The 18056-nt window shown below is 53.6% G+C and overlaps 1 protein-coding gene across 6 annotated transcripts in view; it reads left to right on the top strand.

Moving 5' to 3' along the window:
* Positions 1-18056, top strand: part of GABRD (gamma-aminobutyric acid type A receptor subunit delta) — a 72638-nt gene that overhangs the window by 45077 nt on the left and 9505 nt on the right. For 2 of the 6 annotated variants that reach the window (XM_015133643.3, XM_077979924.1), the window contains exon 1: positions 16082-16228. In XM_015133643.3, the coding sequence (XP_014989129.1) occupies positions 16161-16228 (68 nt within the window). In that variant the 5' untranslated portion in view covers positions 16082-16160. Of the gene's footprint in view, positions 1-9381; positions 9719-9769; positions 10656-16081; positions 16229-18056 lie in introns of those variants that run through there. The other 4 variants (XM_028841134.2, XM_077979923.1, XM_077979912.1 and 1 more) reach the window with 4 other exon arrangements.

The raw sequence follows: 18056 nt of genomic DNA, 5'->3' as shown, positions 1-18056 counted from the left end.
AAAATACAAAAATTAGCCGGGTGTGGTGGCGCACACCTGCAGTCCCAGCTACTCCGGAGGCTGAGGCAGGAGAATCGTTTGAACCTGGGAGTTGGAGGTTGCAGTGAGTCGAGACTGTGCCACTGCACTCCAGCCTAAGCGACAGAGCGAGACTCTGTCTCAAGACAAACAAACAAACAAAAAACAAAATGAAAGATGGGCCCAACATGCCAAGCCCGTTCCGACTTTCCCCACTGCCTTCCCCACAGTCCCCACCCCCTGCTGCCCAGGCCGTCTCCATCCTGTTTACACCGGAGGCTCTTCTCGCACAGTTGGCCCGTGGGGGCCATTTGCAATGGAGATGTGGGAGTGTGAGGAAAGGGAGTGGTCTCTTTCACTGAGCCACTCTATGCCAAGAACTGGGCTCACGAGTGAATTGGACGCGCCCCCTACCCCAGCAGTCTTTCAGCCCGCCATGCGTAGGACTGGCAGGGTGGCCTGCTCGTGATGCCACAGTGAGGCCTGGGAGGTCCTTTGGTTTTTTCCTGGACCATAACCTGATCCATCAGAGGCAAGACACCTTGCAGAATACCCAGCACCCATGAGAATGGCTGTGGAAAGTAGCTGGGTGACGCCACACCACCGCTGCACTCATCCTCCTTCCGCAGTGCCAGATCGCTTTCCTTCTCAGAATCTGAGGAATAGAACCAAGCCACCATTACCAGCCCAGGTTCGCTTTTATAAGAGAGATTATACTTCTTCCTGACTCTGTGGAAATGATAGGGCTTCTTCCTTATCAGCTTTGCCTCCCTGGACCTTTCCCAGTGAACTGTTAATATACTTTCCAGGAAAGGGCTGGGCGTGGTGGCTCACGCCTATAATCCCAGCACTTTGGGAGGCCAAGGCAGGTGGATCACCTGAGGTCAGGAGTTCGAGACGAGCCTGGCCAATATGGTGAAACCCCTGTTTACTAAAATACAAAAATTAGCTGGGCGTGGTGGCGCATGCCTGGAATCCCAGCTACTCAGGAGACTGAGGCAGGAGAATCACTTGAACCCAGGAAGCAGAGGTTGTAGTGAGCCGAGATTACACTACTGCACTCCAGCCTGGGCAACAGAGCGAGACTCCAACTCTCTCTCCCTCTCTCTCTCTTTCTATATATATATATATACACACACACACACATACTGTCTAGGAAAGAAGGAAAGGACAGTGACAGGCTGAGAACAGCCCCGTGTCCATGGAACTGTTTGGTTAAGGAAGCTGTGGAACAGCTACACGATGGAGGTCAGCTGTAAAGAAGGTCAGCTGTAAAGAAGGCATAAGGACCATTTATTTCTATGTTCTGCTGTGGAGTGACTCCAGAATACATTGTTAAGTAAAAAAAATCAAGCCAGGCATGGTGGCTTGAGCCTGTAGTCCCAGCTACTTGGGAAGCTGAGGCAGGATGGATTGCTCGAGCCCAGGAGTCTGAGGCTGCAGTGAGCTCTGATTGTAGCACTGCACTCCAACCTTGGCAACATAGTGAAACCCTATCTCAAAAAAAAAAAAAAAATTGAGGCCAGGCGTAGTGGCTCACGCTTCTAATCCCAGCACTTTGGGGGGCAAACAGGGAGGATTGCTTGAGTCCAGGAGTTTGAGACCAGCCTGGGCAACATGGTAAAACCCAGATGCTAAAAAAATACAAAAAAACAATTAGCTGGCCATGGTGGCACACACCTGTAGTCCCAGCTACTCAGGAGGCTGAGGTGGGAGGACCTCTTGAGCCTGGGAGGTTGATGCTGCCCTGAGCTGTGATTGTGCTACTGCCCTCCAGCTTGGGTGACAAAGTGAGATCCTGTCTCAAAAAAATAAAAAAAATCAAGATGAAGAAAAGTGTGTATAGTATTTATGTAAGAAGGAGCAGGGGCAATAAGAATATATATGTGTATTTTTTGACATTAAAAAGGTTACTATCTGGGCAGAAGGGCACAGGAATAGAAAGCAGATCTCTTTAAATGTGCTTACATTCAGCTATAGAACTGTGTAATTAGAAAACCAAAAATAAATCAAAATAGAAAAGCATCTAAAAACTGGAGACAGAATGAAACAAATGAACTTAATTGTATGGCATGTGGGGGGTTTAGCCATACAAAAAAGGATAATTTTGAGTGACTTTTTATTTTTATTTTTAGACAGAGTCTCGCTGTGTCACCCAGGCTGAAGTGCAATGGAGTGATCTTGGCTCACTGCAACTTCCGCCTCCTGGATTCAAGCAATTCTCCTGCCTCAGCCTCCCAAGTAGCTGAGATTACAGGCATGCGCCTCAATGCCTGGCTAGTTTTTTTGTATTTTTAGTAGAGCGGGGGTTTCACCATGTTGGCCAGGCTGGTCTCAAACTCCTGAGCTCAAGTGATCTGCCTGCCTTGGCCTCACGAAGTGACTTTTCTTTTTTCAAAGAGACAATGTCTTGCTCTGTTCCCCAGGCTGGAGTGCAGTGGCTCCATCATGGCTCACCACAGCCTCGACCTCCTGGGCTCAAGCCATCCCACCACCTCAGCTTCCCAAGCAGCTGGGACTACATGTGTGCACCACCATACCCAGATAATTCATTTTTATTTTATTTTATTTTATTTATTTATTTATTTTTTTGAGACGGAGTCTCGCTCTGTCGCCCAGGCTGGAGTGCAGTGGCGCTATCTTGGCTCACTGCAAGCTCCGCCTCCCGGGTTTACGACATTCTCCTGCCTCAGCCTCCCGAGTAGCTGGGACTACAGGTGCCCGCCACCTCGCCCGGCTAATTTTTTTGTATTTTTAGTAGAGACGGGGTTTCATTGTGTTAGCCAGGATGGTCTCGATCTCCTGACCTCGTGATCCGCCCGTCTCGGCCTCCCAAAGTGCTGGGATTACAGGCTTGAGCCACCGCGCCCGGCCTATTTTATTTTTGAGACAGAGTCTCGCTCTGTTGCCCAGGCTGGAGTGCAGTGGCGCGATCTCAGCTCACAGCAAGCTCCGCCTCCCGGGTTCACGCTATTCCCCTGCCTCAGCCTCCCGAGTAGCTGGTCATTTTCATTTTTATTTTTGCAGTGATGAAGTCTCACTATCTTTTCCAGGCTGGTGTAGAACTCCTGGCCTCAAGTAATCCTCCTGCCTCAGCCTCCCAAAGTGCTGGGATTCCACACAGGTGTGAGCCACAGCATCCAGCTTTCAAGTGGCTTTAAAACCCAACCATTTGGCCGGGCGCGGTGGCTCACGCCTGTAATCCCAGCACTTTGGGAGGCTGAGGCAGGTGGATCACCAGGTCAAGATATCAAGACCATCCTGGCTAACACGGTGAAACCCCGTCTCTACTAAAAATACAAAAAAATTAGCCGGGCATGGCGGTGTGTGCCTGTAGTCCCAGCTGCTGGGCAGGTTGAGGCAGGAGAATGGCGTAAACCCGGGAGGCAAAGCTTGCAGTGAGCCGAGATCACGCCACTGCACTCCAGCCTGGGCAACAGAGCAGGACTCTATCTCAAAAAAAAAAAAAAACAAAAAACAAAAAACCCGACCATTTGACTATGTATACCTAGTACACTATATCCCGATGACAAAAGAATTGTGAAGAAATGTTAAGTAGTTTGTAGTAATCCTGATTACAGTAATATTATTGATATTGCTGTTCTGAAATAATTCTGTAAGGAGATAAAACAAATAAGTAGACTGAACACAGTGACTCGCACCTGTAATCCCAGCACTTTGGGAGGTTGAGGCAGGCAGATGACAAGGTCAGGAGTTCGAGACCAGCCTGGCTAACATGGTGAAACCCCATCTCTACTAAAAATAGAAAAATTAGCCAGGCGTGGTAGCAGGTGCCTGTAGTCCCAGGTACCCAGAAGGCTGAGGCAGGAGAATCACTTGAACCTGGGAGATGGAGATTGCAGTGAGCTGAGATTGTGCCACTACACTCCAGGCTGGGTGACAGAGTGAGACTGCGTCTCAAAAAAAAAAAAAAAAAAAAAAAAAAAAAAATGCTGGGCCCGGTGGCTCACGCCTATAATCCCAGCACTTTGGGAGGCCGAGGCAGGCAGATCACGAGGTCAAGAGATCGAGACCATCCTGGACAACATGGTGAAATCCTGTCTCTACTAAAAATACAATGGTGGCACGCACCTATATTCCCAGCTACATAGGAAGCTGAGGCAGGAGAATTGCTTGAACCCGAGAGGATGAGGTTGCAGTGAGCTGAGATCGTACCACTGCACTCCAGCCTGGTGATAGAGCGAGACTCCATCTAAAACAAAACAAAATAAAAATTAGCTGGGTGTGGTGGCAGGCGCCTGTAGTCCCAGCTACTCCAGAGGCTGAGGCAGGAGGGTCGCTTGAGCGCAGGAGGTCAAGGCTGCAGTGAGCTGTGATACTCCACTGCATTCCAGCCTGAGCAACAGAGCGAGACCCTGCCTCTAAAAATAAAATAAAATAAAATAAAATGTCCTCATTGGCCACCTTTGGAGGGTGCTAGGACACTAAGTTACCATTCTGAAATGTTGTGGCAGCCATGTAGGGGCGCCACTTCCATCTTCACTGGAGCATGGATTTGCATTTAGCTGTGAGGTGTGCAGGTAGCCTCCAGCCTTCAGCCCTGCCGCAGGGACGCACGAAAGCGTTTGAGCAGAGCACACTCTCCGGGCGGCCCCTGGCCCATGACTGAGCACGCAGGGCACTGGGCAGCCCTGGCCCCCAACACAGGACTCCTGGTGGACGCTGAGCACTCTCTGCTGCAGAGCCCTGCCGTGCCCCTCCGCTGGGGTGGCCAAAATGTTGAGAGATTTGCATCGCAGTCAGGCTCTCCCAGCCCGATTCTGTTTCCTCCCGATTTTCTTTCACAGACGTTGGACGGGTATTGTGGCCTGAAGGCTTTCTCAGCCCAGCTCCCCAGCTCTGCCTTGATTTTTCATGGGTGTGAGCTCCCAAAAAGTCTTTTGCATTCCTGATTTCATTGCATGGTCTGCTTACTAGAGGGCACAAAGGGGCACAGGCGGTGCCAGGAATGGTCTGAGAAGGCAGATGGCACTGTGGATCTGGAGCTGGATCACTTACTGCCCAGCTGGCAACAGGATCCCATCCTGGGTGGCACACGGATGCCCTGCACGAGGTAGAGCTCCCCCTGTAGAGCCCTGGGAGGACGGCGGCTGGTGCAGTGGTTCAGGCATTTGAGAAAGATGTGTGCTCGGGAGGGTGCCGGGGGTGGTTACAAGAACAGTAAGACGGTCCAGCCACTATTAAGAATGGGACAGTGGGCCAGGCACGGTGGCTCACGCCTGTAATCCCAGCACTTTGGGAGGCTGAGGCGGGCGGATCACGAGGTCAGGAGATCAAGACCATCCTGGCTAACACGGGGAAACCCCATCTCTACTAAAAATACAAAAACTTAGCCGGGTGTGGTGGTGGGCACCTGTAGTCCCAGCTACTCGGGAAGCTGAGGCAGGAGAATAGCGTGAACCCTGGAGGTGGAGCTTGCAGTGAGCCGAGATCGCGCCACTGCACTCCAGCCTGGGCGACAGAGCGAGACTCCGTCTCAAAAACAAAACAAAACAAACAAAAAATACATACATACATATATATATATATATACACACATACACACATATATGAAAAAGAAAATCACACCAAGATGCCCAGCAACCAAGCTGATGAAAACGAGAAAGAAAAACTCTTTACAACCACTTTGTGAAAGACACACATTTCGCAAAGTGCAGCAAAGAAACGGCAGCAAACTTCCTGTGAGAAACCCCGAAGCTGGCCGGGCGTGGTGGCTCAAGCCTGTAATCCCAGCACTTTGGGAGGCCGAGACGGGTGGATCACGAGGTCAGGAGATCGAGACCATCCTGGCTAACATGGTGAAACCCCGTCTCTACTAAAAAATACAAAAAACTAGCCGGGCGAGGTGGCGGGCGCCTGTAGTCCCAGCTATTCCGGAGGCTGAGGCAGGAGAATGGCGTGAACCCGGGAGGCGGAGCTTGCAGTGAGCTGAGATCCGGCCACTGTACTCCAGCTTGGGCGACAGAGCGAGACTCCGTCTCAAAAAAAAAAAAAAAAAAAAAAAGAGAAACCCCGAAGCCAGAAGACAAGAAGCGACTAGGAAGTGCTGAGAGAAGGGAAGGCCAGAGGAGCCCCAGCGCCAGGACCCCAGCGACTGTGCCCAGGGAGAAAACGACTTTGCAAAGTGAAGGCAAGTTTACGCTGTGTGAATCCTATCTCAGTACAGCTGGTTTTTTTTTTTTTTAGACCACGTCTCGCTCTGTCATCCAGGTTGAGTGCACTGACGCGATCTCAGCTCACGGCAACCTCCGCCTTCCAGGTTCGAGCGATTCTTCTGCCTCAGCCTCCTGAGTAGCTGGCATTACAGGCATGTGCCACCATGCCCAGCTAATTTCTTCTTGTATTTTTAGTAGAGATGGGGTTTCACCATGTTGGCCAGGCTGATCTCGAACACCTGGCCTCAAGTGATCCACCCACCTCGGCCTCCCAAAGTGCTGGGATTACAGGCATGAGCCACCTCGCCTGCGCCCAGCTTAATTTAATTTAATTTAATATTTTTATTTTTTATTTTTAAATTTTTTGAGACAGAGTCTTGCTCTGTTGCCCAGTCTGGAGTGCAGTGGCCAGATCTCTGCTCACTGCAAGCTCCGCCTCCCGGGTTTATGCCATTCTCCCGCCTCAGCCTCCCGAGTAGCTGGGACTGCAGGTGCCTGCCACCTCGCCTGGCTAGTTTTTTTTTTTTTTTTTTGGATTTTTTAGGAGAGATGGGGTTTCACCGTGTTAGCCAGGATGGTCTCTATCTCCTGACCTTGTGATCCACCCGTCTGGGCCTCCCAAAGTGCTGGGATTACAGGCTTGAGCCACCGTGTCCGGCCAATTTTATTTTATTTTAAAAATGAAGGCCGGGCGCGGTGGCTCAAGCCTGTAATCCCAGCACTTTGGGAGGCCGAGACGGGTGGATCACGAGGTCAGGAGATCGAGACCATCCTGGTGAACATGGTGAAACCCCGTCTCTACTAAAAAATACAAAAAACTAGCCGGGCGAGGTGGCGGCGCCTGTAGTCCCAGCTACTCGGGAGGCGGAGGCAGGAGAATGGCGTGAACCCGGGAGGCGGAGCTTGCAGTGAGCTGAGATCTGGCCACTGCACTCCAGCCTGGGTGACAGAGCAAGACTCCGTCTCAAAAAAAAAAAAAAAAAAAAAAAAAATGAAGGTAAGTTTCTACTTCTGGCCGAGATGGAGTAACAGGGACAGGTTTGCCGCATGCGTGAAACAACTGAAAGACTCAGCAAAATATTTGAGACAACAGCCCCCAAGTGATGGAACATCAGGGAGCCACGGGCAAGATCCTGAGAGGGGGAAATGGGTGAGGTGAGCCCACCGAGGACACCAGCTACTTGCCTAGGAAGGCGTCCCTGCCGCCACACAGGAAAAGGGAGTCAGGGCGGAAAGGGATGAGGGGGGGAGCGCGGCCCATACAGAAACAGGGCCACATCGCCAGGATTGCAAACTTTGTTTCTTCAAAAGATACTGTTGTGAAAATGAATCGCAGGCCCTAGGCTGGGAGAAAGTATCTGTGCAACATATATCCAACAACAGACATGCACCTAAAATGTAGGAAAAAACTCTTTTTTTTTTTTGAGTTGGAGTCTCGCTCTGTCACCCAGCCTGGAGTGCAGTGGCTGGATCTCGGCTCACGGCAAACTCCGCCTCCAGGGTTCACGCCAAACTCCACCTCCGGGGTTCACGCCATTCTCCTGCCTCGGCCTCCCGAGTAGCTGGGACTACAGGCGCCGCCACCTCGCCCGGCTAGTTTTTTGTATTTTTAGTAGAGACGGGGTTTCACCGTGCTAGCCAGGATGGTCTCGATCTCCTGACCTCGTGATCTGCCCGCCTCAGCCTCCCAAAGGGCTGGATTACAGGCGTGAGTCACCGCGCCCAATGAAAAAACTCTTAATAATAAGATTGATAACTTCATTTTTAAAAACATTAGGCTTTTAAAAGATTTGAACAGACACGTACGTCACCAAAAGATACATAAATAAATAAGCCCATGAAAAGATGCCTATTAGTCATTCAGAAAATGCATGCTGGCCAGACAGGTGGCTCACTCTGCTAATCCCAGCATTTTGGGAGGCTGAAGCAGGAGGGTCATTTGAACCCAGGAGTTTGAGGCCAGCCTGGCCAACGTAGTGAGATGCTATCTCTATTTAACAAAATAAAATAAAATAAAAATTGTAAAAGAGCTGGGCGTGGTGGCTCGCGCCTGTAATCCCAGCACTTTGGGAGGCCGAGGCGGGTGGAGCACCTGAGGTCAGGAGTTCAAGACCATCTTGGTCCAACATGGTGAAACCGCGTCTCTACTGAAAATACAAAATACGGCCGGGCGCGGTGGCTCAAGCCTGTAATCCCAGCACTTTGGGAGGCCGAGACGGGCGGATCACGAGGTCAGGAGATCGAGACCATCCTGGCTAACACGGTGAAACCCCGTCTCTACTAAAAAATACAAAATACTAGCCGGGGTGAGGTGGCGGGCGCCTGTAGTCCCAGCTACTCGGGAGGCTGAGGTAGGAGAATGGCGTAAACCCGGGAGGCGGAGGTTGCAGTGAGCCGAGATCGCGCCACTGCACTCCAGCCTGGGTGACAGAGCCAGACTCCGTCTCAAAAAAAAAAAAAAAAAAAAAAGAAAATACAAAATACAAAAAAGAGAATCAGGGAAGAGCTCCAGGAGTCAGAGGTCTGGGTGCCAGTCCCAGCTCTGCTCCAAACTGGCCGTGTGTAGTTCCCAAACGGATTTCCCAGCTTTGTTTTCTTCTTTTACGAAACGACAGGGTGAGAGTCGTGATTTGTTTCCTCAGTGTCAGAGGTGCAGGACGCTGAACTCTGTTAGAAAGAGGCTCAGGTTGTTTTATGACAGCGACCACCCGCTTCGCAGAGGCGTGGGCTGCCCGCTCTCTGGGGCACACTGGAGGTTATGCCCCATCTTCTGTTCCGTGGCAGAACCCACCCTCTGAGCGAGGCTCTGGTGAGGCTTTCACAATCCGTAACAAGGACGATCTCCATCGACGGAAGTCTCCCTGTTTGAGATGGGGTGCGTGCTCCTCACCCAGGCTCCTGAACAAAGCCCACCCCCTTGTCTTGGCACCACTGAGAGTGCCCACTGAGGGGACTCCGGCACCAGATTGTGGGAACAGTCATGAGAAAGCAGCTCAGACTTCACACCCAGAGCCCTTGATCCCGACACACCGGGTATTCCTTCACAGTGCTCTTCCTGCTTGCTGGACACGTGGAACTGCTTCTGCATCAGGGAGGATCCGTCCAGAGCCCTTTGGGTGGGTGCTCAGGGCAATAGCTGTTGCCTCTTCCTTCTGCTCTGCGCTGGGAGGTGTTGCACTCTCCCCATATGGCACAGAGCAGAACGCGCACCCTTGGATCTGGAAGGAATGAACATCCCGCCCGTTAGTTAGCCCTGGGAGTCACTGACTTGGTTCTTCCCTGGACAGCAATGTCCTACAGGGCACACAGAAAGCCATGGAAGTGTGGTCTGCGGGTTGAGGTGGGTATTCAGACGCCAGCCTGCAGCCCACTTACATGGTTTCTTTTGGACTGACACCTTGCCGGATGCTCGGATGCCCACAGTGTAGGGGAAGGGACGTCCTGGAGTCCGAGGCGTGGGCGGGGAGCTGGCCCCTGTCCATTGCTGCAGCTCGGCAGCAGCAGGATGGCCCTGGGAGGTGGAGGTGAGTCACCGGGACCTGGGAGAGGAAACGGCACTCGCTAAATTTAAACCCCCTTCTTGATGTATTTGTGAGGTTGTTCTGTTACTTTCCTGGGAAAATGCACCAAACAGAGAAAATGGCAGGGACACAGAGAAAAATGTTATCGAGTTTAGATAGTAATTATTAATCCTGTGATTTTCAGATGGACTCCGTTCATTTGGATAAGCAGAGGAAACTTGGCAGAAAAGACCAAATGCAAAATGTGTGTAGCAGCCTGAGATCGGCCGTCTACTGAAACAAAGGAAGCAGTTCAGTCGGAAACCACGCTTAGCTGTGCTGCTGTCTTTGGCCATCAAGGCCCTGAGAACCAATGAACAATCCGGCTTGGCCGCTTAGAACATTTTTTCTATACTTGAGTTAAATAGATATCCAAGAACCATTACTCATTTTTAATGTGGAGAAGTCGGTATTCTATTCTCGTATTCTATGTTTTTTAAAGTGGCAATTTGAATTATTTCCTGCAATAGAAAACCTTAAACACAAAGTAACGTTTCTAACAAAAGGGCTGTCGATCAAGTGACAAACACATCCTACTTTAGATACGAGCACGACTGAGGCGACAACATGAAAACGCCTAAAATGGGCTGCTGGGGAGACAAGATCTGGCCGCGAACAGAACTCGCAGCAGCTCATTAACGGGACCGTCCGGCAGGAAGGTGGGTTGGCAGCCTTCTCCCCGGGCTCCCCACACTCCCTCCCCTGGTGTGGTGTGGCCTTCCTCCTCACATGTGGTCTGGATCAAGCAACGTGTTGTTCTCATCCATCAAGAGTGATGGGCCGGGCACGATGGCCACACCTGTGATCCCGGCACTGTGGGAGGCTGAGGCAGGAGGATCTCCTGAGCCCAGGAGTTTGAGACCAGCCTGGATAACATAGGGAGTCTCCGTCTCTACAGAAAGTAAGTTACCCAGAGATGGTGGCACACGCCTGTGGTCCCAGGTATTCAGGAGGTTGAGGTGGGAGGATCGCTTGAACCCAGGAGGTAGGGACTGTAGTGGGCTGTGATGGCACCACTGCATTCCAACCTGGGCAACAGAGTGAGACCCAGTTTCTAAAAAAAATGATAAAAAGGCAGGGTACAGTGCCTCATATCTGTAATCCCAGCATGTTGGGAGGCCAAGGTGGACGGATCACTTGAGGTCAGGAGTTCAAGACCAGCCTGGCCCACATGGTAAAACCCTGTCTCTACTAAAGTACAAGAATCAGCTGGGCATGGTGGCACACACTTGCAATCCCAGCTATTCTGGAGGCCGAAGCAGGAGAACTGGGAGGCAGAGATTGCAGTGAGCTGAGATCATGCCACCGCACTCCAGCCTGGGTGACAGAGCTAGATGCCATCTCAAAAAAAAAAAAATAAATAAAAGTAAAAATAAAAGTAAAAGAGTGATGAGACATCCTGAGATTCATTTATAAAATGCCGTGATTCAGGTCTCAGGGCACTCTCGCCCCTACTCACTTTGATGAAGCCAGTGCTGGGTTGCCAGCCGAGGTGGGGAGGCTCACGGGCCAGGAACTGAAGGCAACCGTGAAAGCCAGACCCCTCCACCACCCCCGAGACAGCAGGAAACTCACTCCAACAGCCACCCTGGGACGCTGCCACAGCTGATCCTGGAGGTGACCATGACCCTGGCTGACATCGGACTGCAGATTTGTAAGGAGGACTGAGCCGGGACCCAGACCTACAAAAGCTGAGATGATAAACACTGTTTTAAGCTGTGTGTCGCAGTGACTCGTGTGGCAGTGGATTTCTAGCAGAGCCGTCGTTCGTGTCTGGCTCCTCTCAGCTCCACACTCTGAACAGCCGCCCACACTGTTGTGCACGTTAGCGGCGGATTTTTTATTGCTGAGTAATATTTCATTCCATTGCATGCTCACACCTCAGTTTGTTTAACTGTCTACCTGTTGATGAGCTCTGGAACGTATGCAGTTCTGGGCTATTATGAGTAAAGCTGCTTTTAACATTTAAATACAAGTCTGTGTATGGACACATGTTTTCATTTCTTTTGAATAAATATGTGTGGGATTACTGGGTTTCAAGGGGACTGTATACTTAAGTTGGTAAGAAGCTGCCAGTCTGCTTTCCTTTCTTTTTTTTTTTTTAATTTATTTTATTTTTTATTTATGTATTTATTTTTTGAGATGGAGTGTCACTGTGTCACCCAGGCTGGAGTGCAGTGGTGTGATCTCGGCTCACTGCAACCTCCGCCTCCCAGTAGCTGGGATTACAGGCGCACACCACCACACCCAGCTAATTTCTGTGTTTTTAGTAGAGATGGGGTTTCACCATGTTGGCCAGGCTGGTCTCGAACTCCTGACCTCAGGTGATCTGCCCGCCTTGGCCTCCCAAAGTGCTGGGATTACAGGCGTGAGCCACCGAGCCTGGCCTCCAATCTGCTTTCCAAAGTGGCTGTACTTTGTACTCCCCACAGTAGTGTGTGAGGGTTTAAGTTGCTCTAATGCTGATCAACACTTGTCATTGGAAGTCTTTAAGTTTAACCATTTTATGACCATGTAGAGGGATGTCATCGTGGGTTTAACATGCACTTTCTTTTTTTAAAAAATTTTTTTTCTTTTTTTCCGAGACAGAGTCTCACTGTGTCACCCAGGATAGAGTGCAGTGGTGAGACCTCGGCTCACTGCAACCTCCGCATCCAGGGTTCACGCCATTCTCCTGCCTCGGACTCCTGAGTAGCTGGGACTACAGGCAGCCACCACCACGCCGGCTAATTTTTTGTATTTTTGGTAGAGACAGGGTTTCACCGTGTTAGTCAGGATGGTCTCGATCTCCTGACCTCGTGATCTGCCCGCCTCGGCCTCCCAAAGTGCTGGGATTACAGGCGTGAGCCACCGCGCCTGGCCATTCTTCCCAGATTCTTGAAAGGGGCTGAGAAGTGAGCTGCTTCCATCATGCGCACGGAAACTCCCTGTCCTGGGGCTCACGTCCACCAGGTGCCAGCCACACAGGCCCCAGCCACAGGGGCCCTGGCTCCTGACCCTGGGCAAGGCTGCTCCCTGGCTGGCCTTCCGGGTTCTGGGGTGGTTGGAGCTTCTCTGGGTGGAGGATGAGGATAAGGAAGCCGACTGATTACACACATCACAATGGGACAGAAGTTCAGAAATGGCAACAAACTAATTCTCAAAAACCTTGAATAAGAAATTATGAAAATTCCCGTTCTTCAGATCCAAACTGAAACATCAGTTAGGAGGCCAGGTGCAGTGACTCATGCGTGTAATCCCAGCACTTTGGGAGGCTGAGGTGGGCCGATCACTTGAGGTTAGGAGTTCGAGACCAGCCTGGCCAACATGGGAAAACCCTGTCTCTACTAAAAATACAAAAATTAGCTGGGCGTGGTGGCGGGCACCTGTAAACCCAGCTACTTGGGAGGCTGAGGCAGGAAAATTGCTTGAACCGAGGAGGTGGAGGTTGCAATGAGCTGAGATCGCGCCACTGCACTCCAGCCTGGGCAACAAGAGCAAAACTCCATAACAAAAAAAAAAAAAAAAAGAAAGACGAAAGAAAGAAAGATAGGAGGGAAGGAAGGGAGGGAGGGAGGGAGGGAGGGAAGGAGGAAGGAAGGAAGGGAGGAAAAGAAAGAAATAAACACCCAGTTAGGAACAATAAAGAATGGAAATGAAGTGTGCAGACTTCAAACCTTGTAGAAACCTGTGAATGATGGATGGGACATGCATTTGCCTCTAGGACTGAAGGAAGAGGAGACAATTTGATGCCACCAAACCACCAAATAATTGGCTAAGATGCCCGCCCAGCTTCAACTGACATACACACAACAGCACAATTTTCTAGCAAAAGTTCATCATGGATAAGGAGGCTCACACCTGCAATCCCAGCACTTTGGGAGGCCAAGGGGGAGGATCCCCTGAGGCCAGGAGTTTGAGACCAGCCTGGAAAACATAGTGAGACCCCATCTCTACAAAAAATAGAAAACTATCTGGGTACAGTGACGTGCCTCTGTAGTCTCAGTTCCTCCAGAAGCTGAGGTGGAAGGATCCCGTGAACCCAGGAGGTGGAGGCTACAGTGAGCTGAGATCGTGCTACTGCACTCCAGGCTGGGCTACAGAGCAAGACCTTGTCTCTTAAAAGAAAAAGAAGAAGGCCGGGCGCGGTGGCTCACACCTGTAATCCCAGCACTTTGGGAGGCCGAGACGGGCAGATCACGAGATCAGGAGATCAAGACCATCCTGGCTAACACGGTGAAACCCCGTCTCTACTAAAAATACAAAAAACTAGCCGGGCGTGGTGGTGGGTGCCTGTAGTCCCAGCTACACAGGAGGCTGAGGCAGGAGAATGGCATGAACCTGGGAGGCGGAGCTTGCAGTGAGTGGAGATCGCGCCACTGCACTCCAGCCTGGGCGACAGAGCGAGACCCCATCTCAAAAAAAAAAAAAGATATTCTCAGATAAGATCTTCACAGATATTGAAGGGATTGCGACCATGAACCACTGTCACTGCTTCGTTCCAAAGCTCAGGAATGAAAGCCAGGCAGGGCCGGGCAGTGTCCTGAGGCTGTGATGGAACGCTGGCCACACTGTGTGTGTGGACTTTGCAACTATGGAGCACGCACCTCCTCCTCCATTTGCTGAGGACCTACTTCATCCAATACACCACCAAGGAGAAGACCGACAAGACCGCTGTCCTGGAGGGGAAAGAATAAAACTTATGCCTCTCACCGGGGGCCGGGCCAAGCTCTGGGCACTTCTTCATGGATTAACTCCTAAATTAACCCACGGAAGGAACACGTGGGAAGGGGCACGTGGGAACCAGGCTGCCCGTGTGCAGAGCACAGGCTCGGAAAGGGACCCCGGGAACACAGGGAGGTAAGTGCCTCTGTACCCAAAGGACCCCTCTCGGCAGTGACCAGTGAGCAGCCAGGAAGGGGGCCTTGGAGCTGAGCCCGTTGGGCTTATTACAGCCCAGTTCCTGGATTTAGGGAAGCAGGCTGCGGCTGGGCGCGGTGGCTCATGCCTGTAATCCCAGCACTTTGGGGGGCGGAGGCGGGTGAATCATGAGGTTAGAAGTTCAAGACCAGCCTGGTCAACATGGTGAAACCCCATCTGTACTAAAAATAGAAAAAATATCCGGGCGTGATGGCAGGTGCCTGTAGTCCCAGCTACTTGGGAGGCTGAGGCAGGAGATTTGCTTGAATTTGGGAGGTGGAGGTTGCAGTGAGCTGAGACTGTGCCATTGCACTCCAGCCTGGGCACCAGAGCAAGACTCCATCTCGAAAAATAAAATAAAATAAAGCAAGGTGGAACCAGCCTCATTCTTCCATTTCCCACAGTAGGGATTGGGCTGGAAATTCCACAGCAAATCCCTCTCTGCACTTTCCTCCGCCTGCCCCTGTGCCACCAGGGCCCTTCATCCAGAAGCAAGCAGCCTCGGGGACAGCTTCGGCATGTTTAAGTGTTTTCACGAGGGCTTCACTGTACTGTCAGCGACATCGCGAGCCCAGAAGTGAATAACTGACATAACAATGATTAAAGTTTGTGAGCAGCCTCTTCAGGAAACGGCAGCGCAACTTTATGTTCAAAAGATCCAAAGCAGGAGAGCGTGAGGCCTTCCCTTTCCCAGATCCTAGGGGTGTGCAGGGCGGGCCTGGGGCCCTGAGAGGTGTGGAGAGTCAGAACTGCGACCTGCGGCACAGCCCCCACCTGCTTTTCCTGTCCCCGCCCCCGTCGAGGGTCCCCAGGGACCGGGACTTGCTCCCAAAGTCGCCTCGCCCTGGCTCTGGCGAAGGCAGGAGGGTTTTGGAAGCAGCCGCTGGTGGAGGTCTCTCTCCGGACAGCAGCAGGGACTGGCTCCCTCCCTACCCCCGGCCAGCGCAGCCGGAACCGGCCACGCAGACCTGCGACCCCCCACAAACCGCCTCAGGACGAGGTTCTGTCGCGCCCGTGGACCACGGTGTCCACGCGGGGCTTGTGCCACGGTCCCCTCCCATGAAGACACGCGGAGGGTCCCGTCTGCGGCGCGTGAGGGCAGCGGTCCCGGAAAGCCAGACCCCGGCCGCGGAGAGCTGCCCGGGAGGGAGGGGGCGCGGCTGGGGGAGGGGGACGGGGGAGGTGGGGAGAGCGGAGGGGACCGGGAAGGGGGAGGAGGGGGGAGGGGAGCGGGGAGGGGAGCGGCGAGCGGGGGTGGGGAGGGGAGGGGAGAGGAGAAGACGGGGAAGGGAGGGGAGAGGAGCGGCGGGTGGGGGCAGGAGAGGGGAGCGGCGGGCGGGGCCGGGCTGCGGGGAGCGGCGGGCTGGGGCGGGCTCGGGGCGGTCTCCGCGCTCCGTCCGCCCCCTCGCGCCCGCGCCGCGCTCGCTCAGCTCCCGCCCGCCTGTGCCGCCTGTGCGGCCGCCGCGAGCCAAGTTTGCGCGGACCCCGTCCCGAGCCCGCCGCGGCCATGGACGCGCCCGCCCCGCTGCTGGCCCCGCTCCTGCTCCTCTGCGCGCAGCTGCTCCGCGGCACCAGGTGAGCGGGCGGGGTCCGCGGCGCGCGGTCGGGGGCGGTGGGGGGCCGGCGTCGGCCCGAGATAGCGGCTGGGAGAGCGGCCGGCGCGAGCCCCGGGCCCCGGACCCCAAGTCTGGGGGCCCCGCATCCTCCCTCCCCGGGGTCTCGCGCCGCGGGCCCCTTGCTGGACTCGCCCCGACGCTGCCCTTGGGCTCGGGACGCGGCGACCCCCGCGCTGGCCGCCACCGCCCGGTGCTGTCCGCCGTCCTGGTGCTGAACCCGGGCGGGACAAGAGCGTCGTAGCCTCCCGGTTTCCCCGGCTCCGTGGCGCGCGTGGAGGGTCCCCGGGTCCGCGGCACTCGCGGGTCCCTGCCCGGCCGGTGCCTTGAGGAAAGGAAAGACCCGAGAACTCGGTGCGGGGAGGCTGCTCCCTTTGCCGGGGGAGCGGTTCCCCGTTCCCCGAATGAGCTTCCCCAGCCGGCGGGTCTGGGACGGACGGAGGAGGCTGTGTCGCTGTGGAGGGTGGGCCCGGCCTCCAGGGTCTCCTTTCAGAGCCCGTTTCAAATGGCGTGGACAGAACTCCTGAGTGTGTGCAGGTGGACGGCGGCCAGGTACCCCTGGCCACAGAAAAGAGATGGTGGATTTCTTAACTATTTTGGGAGGGGCTCCCCAGAGAAGGAAGAGGCTTAGAAGGAGGCCCCCCAGGGCTGGAGCCCCCTCTGGCCTACAGTCCCTCCACCCCCTCCTCTTTGGGGATCTGAAATGGGTTCCACAGCCACCCAGGCAACTTGGCCCCACCACTGGGCCTGGCTGCCTTCCCTAGGAGTAACGAGAGGACATTCAGGGGCGTCTTTGAAAATCACCTCAGTGCAAAGACTGCAGAAGAAACAGCAAGAAGCTGTCCCCCAGCATTCAGGATCTCAGAGACCATGAAGATGCAGACATAGAGGTGGCTGACCGCAGTAGAGGTGGCAGCACCCCACACGGGGCGGCGTGTCAGAGTTTTCCTGTTGGAGGTGCAGGGGACACAGCCCAGAAGGCTTGGGTCCAGCAGCAGCCGTGTGCCCATCAGGAGACCACAGGGTCAGCGCTGCCTCTGGATCTAAGCAGCCCCTGTCCTGGGAAGAGCTTTGTTTTTCCATCAATCCCAGTGGGCCTTTCTCCCCTTGTCCTTCCCATCAATCCCAGTGGGCCTTTCTCCCCTTGTCCTTCCCTTCCTTCAAGGTGAGAGGAAGGACAAAGCCTCGGGCACAGTCGTAGATGCAGTGCTGGAGACATGCGGCCAGCTGCCAGCCCAGGCCCACAGCCACTTAGCCAAGAGGCTGAAATCTAGACGGCTCTGAAACCCCAAAGTTTTAGCCCAAGTTTGACACCAGAACTCAGTTGGCGGCAAGTCCCGTCCTGCACGGACATGAGACTCTTCTCATCTTTGTTAATCCTACCTCTGGACCTATTTATGTACACTTCTCGCCGGGAAATTCTCCAGGCTGCCCCCAGCCCCAGCCTCTGTGTCCACCATTTCCCTTTTCTAAAATCTGAAGATCCTTAATCCTAGCCTGCATCTGGCTCCTGGGCTGTTGGGGAAGGGGTTCTGTGGCTGTTTCCCCGGGCAGGAGAGCTGGAAGGCCGCGGCCCAGCCAGGAGTGGGGCCCTCTGGGCCTGCGGTCACTCCCATCCCTGGAAGAAGGGTGCTGTTGGGGAGCACACCTTGCCTGGTGAGAGGTGCACTGCCTCGCTGTGTTCCCCTCTAGCTCTCTGGTTAAAAACAGTGACCACCTGGCTGCACGCTACAGCCTCTCTTTTGAGGTCATTCTGTCCACACACACACACGTGCTGGGCTCAACCTCCT

The sequence above is a fragment of the Macaca mulatta genome, chromosome 1, assembly GCF_049350105.2.
Source record: "Macaca mulatta isolate MMU2019108-1 chromosome 1, T2T-MMU8v2.0, whole genome shotgun sequence".
Classification (NCBI taxonomy): Eukaryota; Metazoa; Chordata; class Mammalia; order Primates; family Cercopithecidae; genus Macaca; species Macaca mulatta.
Note: the sequence above shows the minus strand (reverse complement) of the source record. Positions and strands in the feature narration are given on the sequence as shown.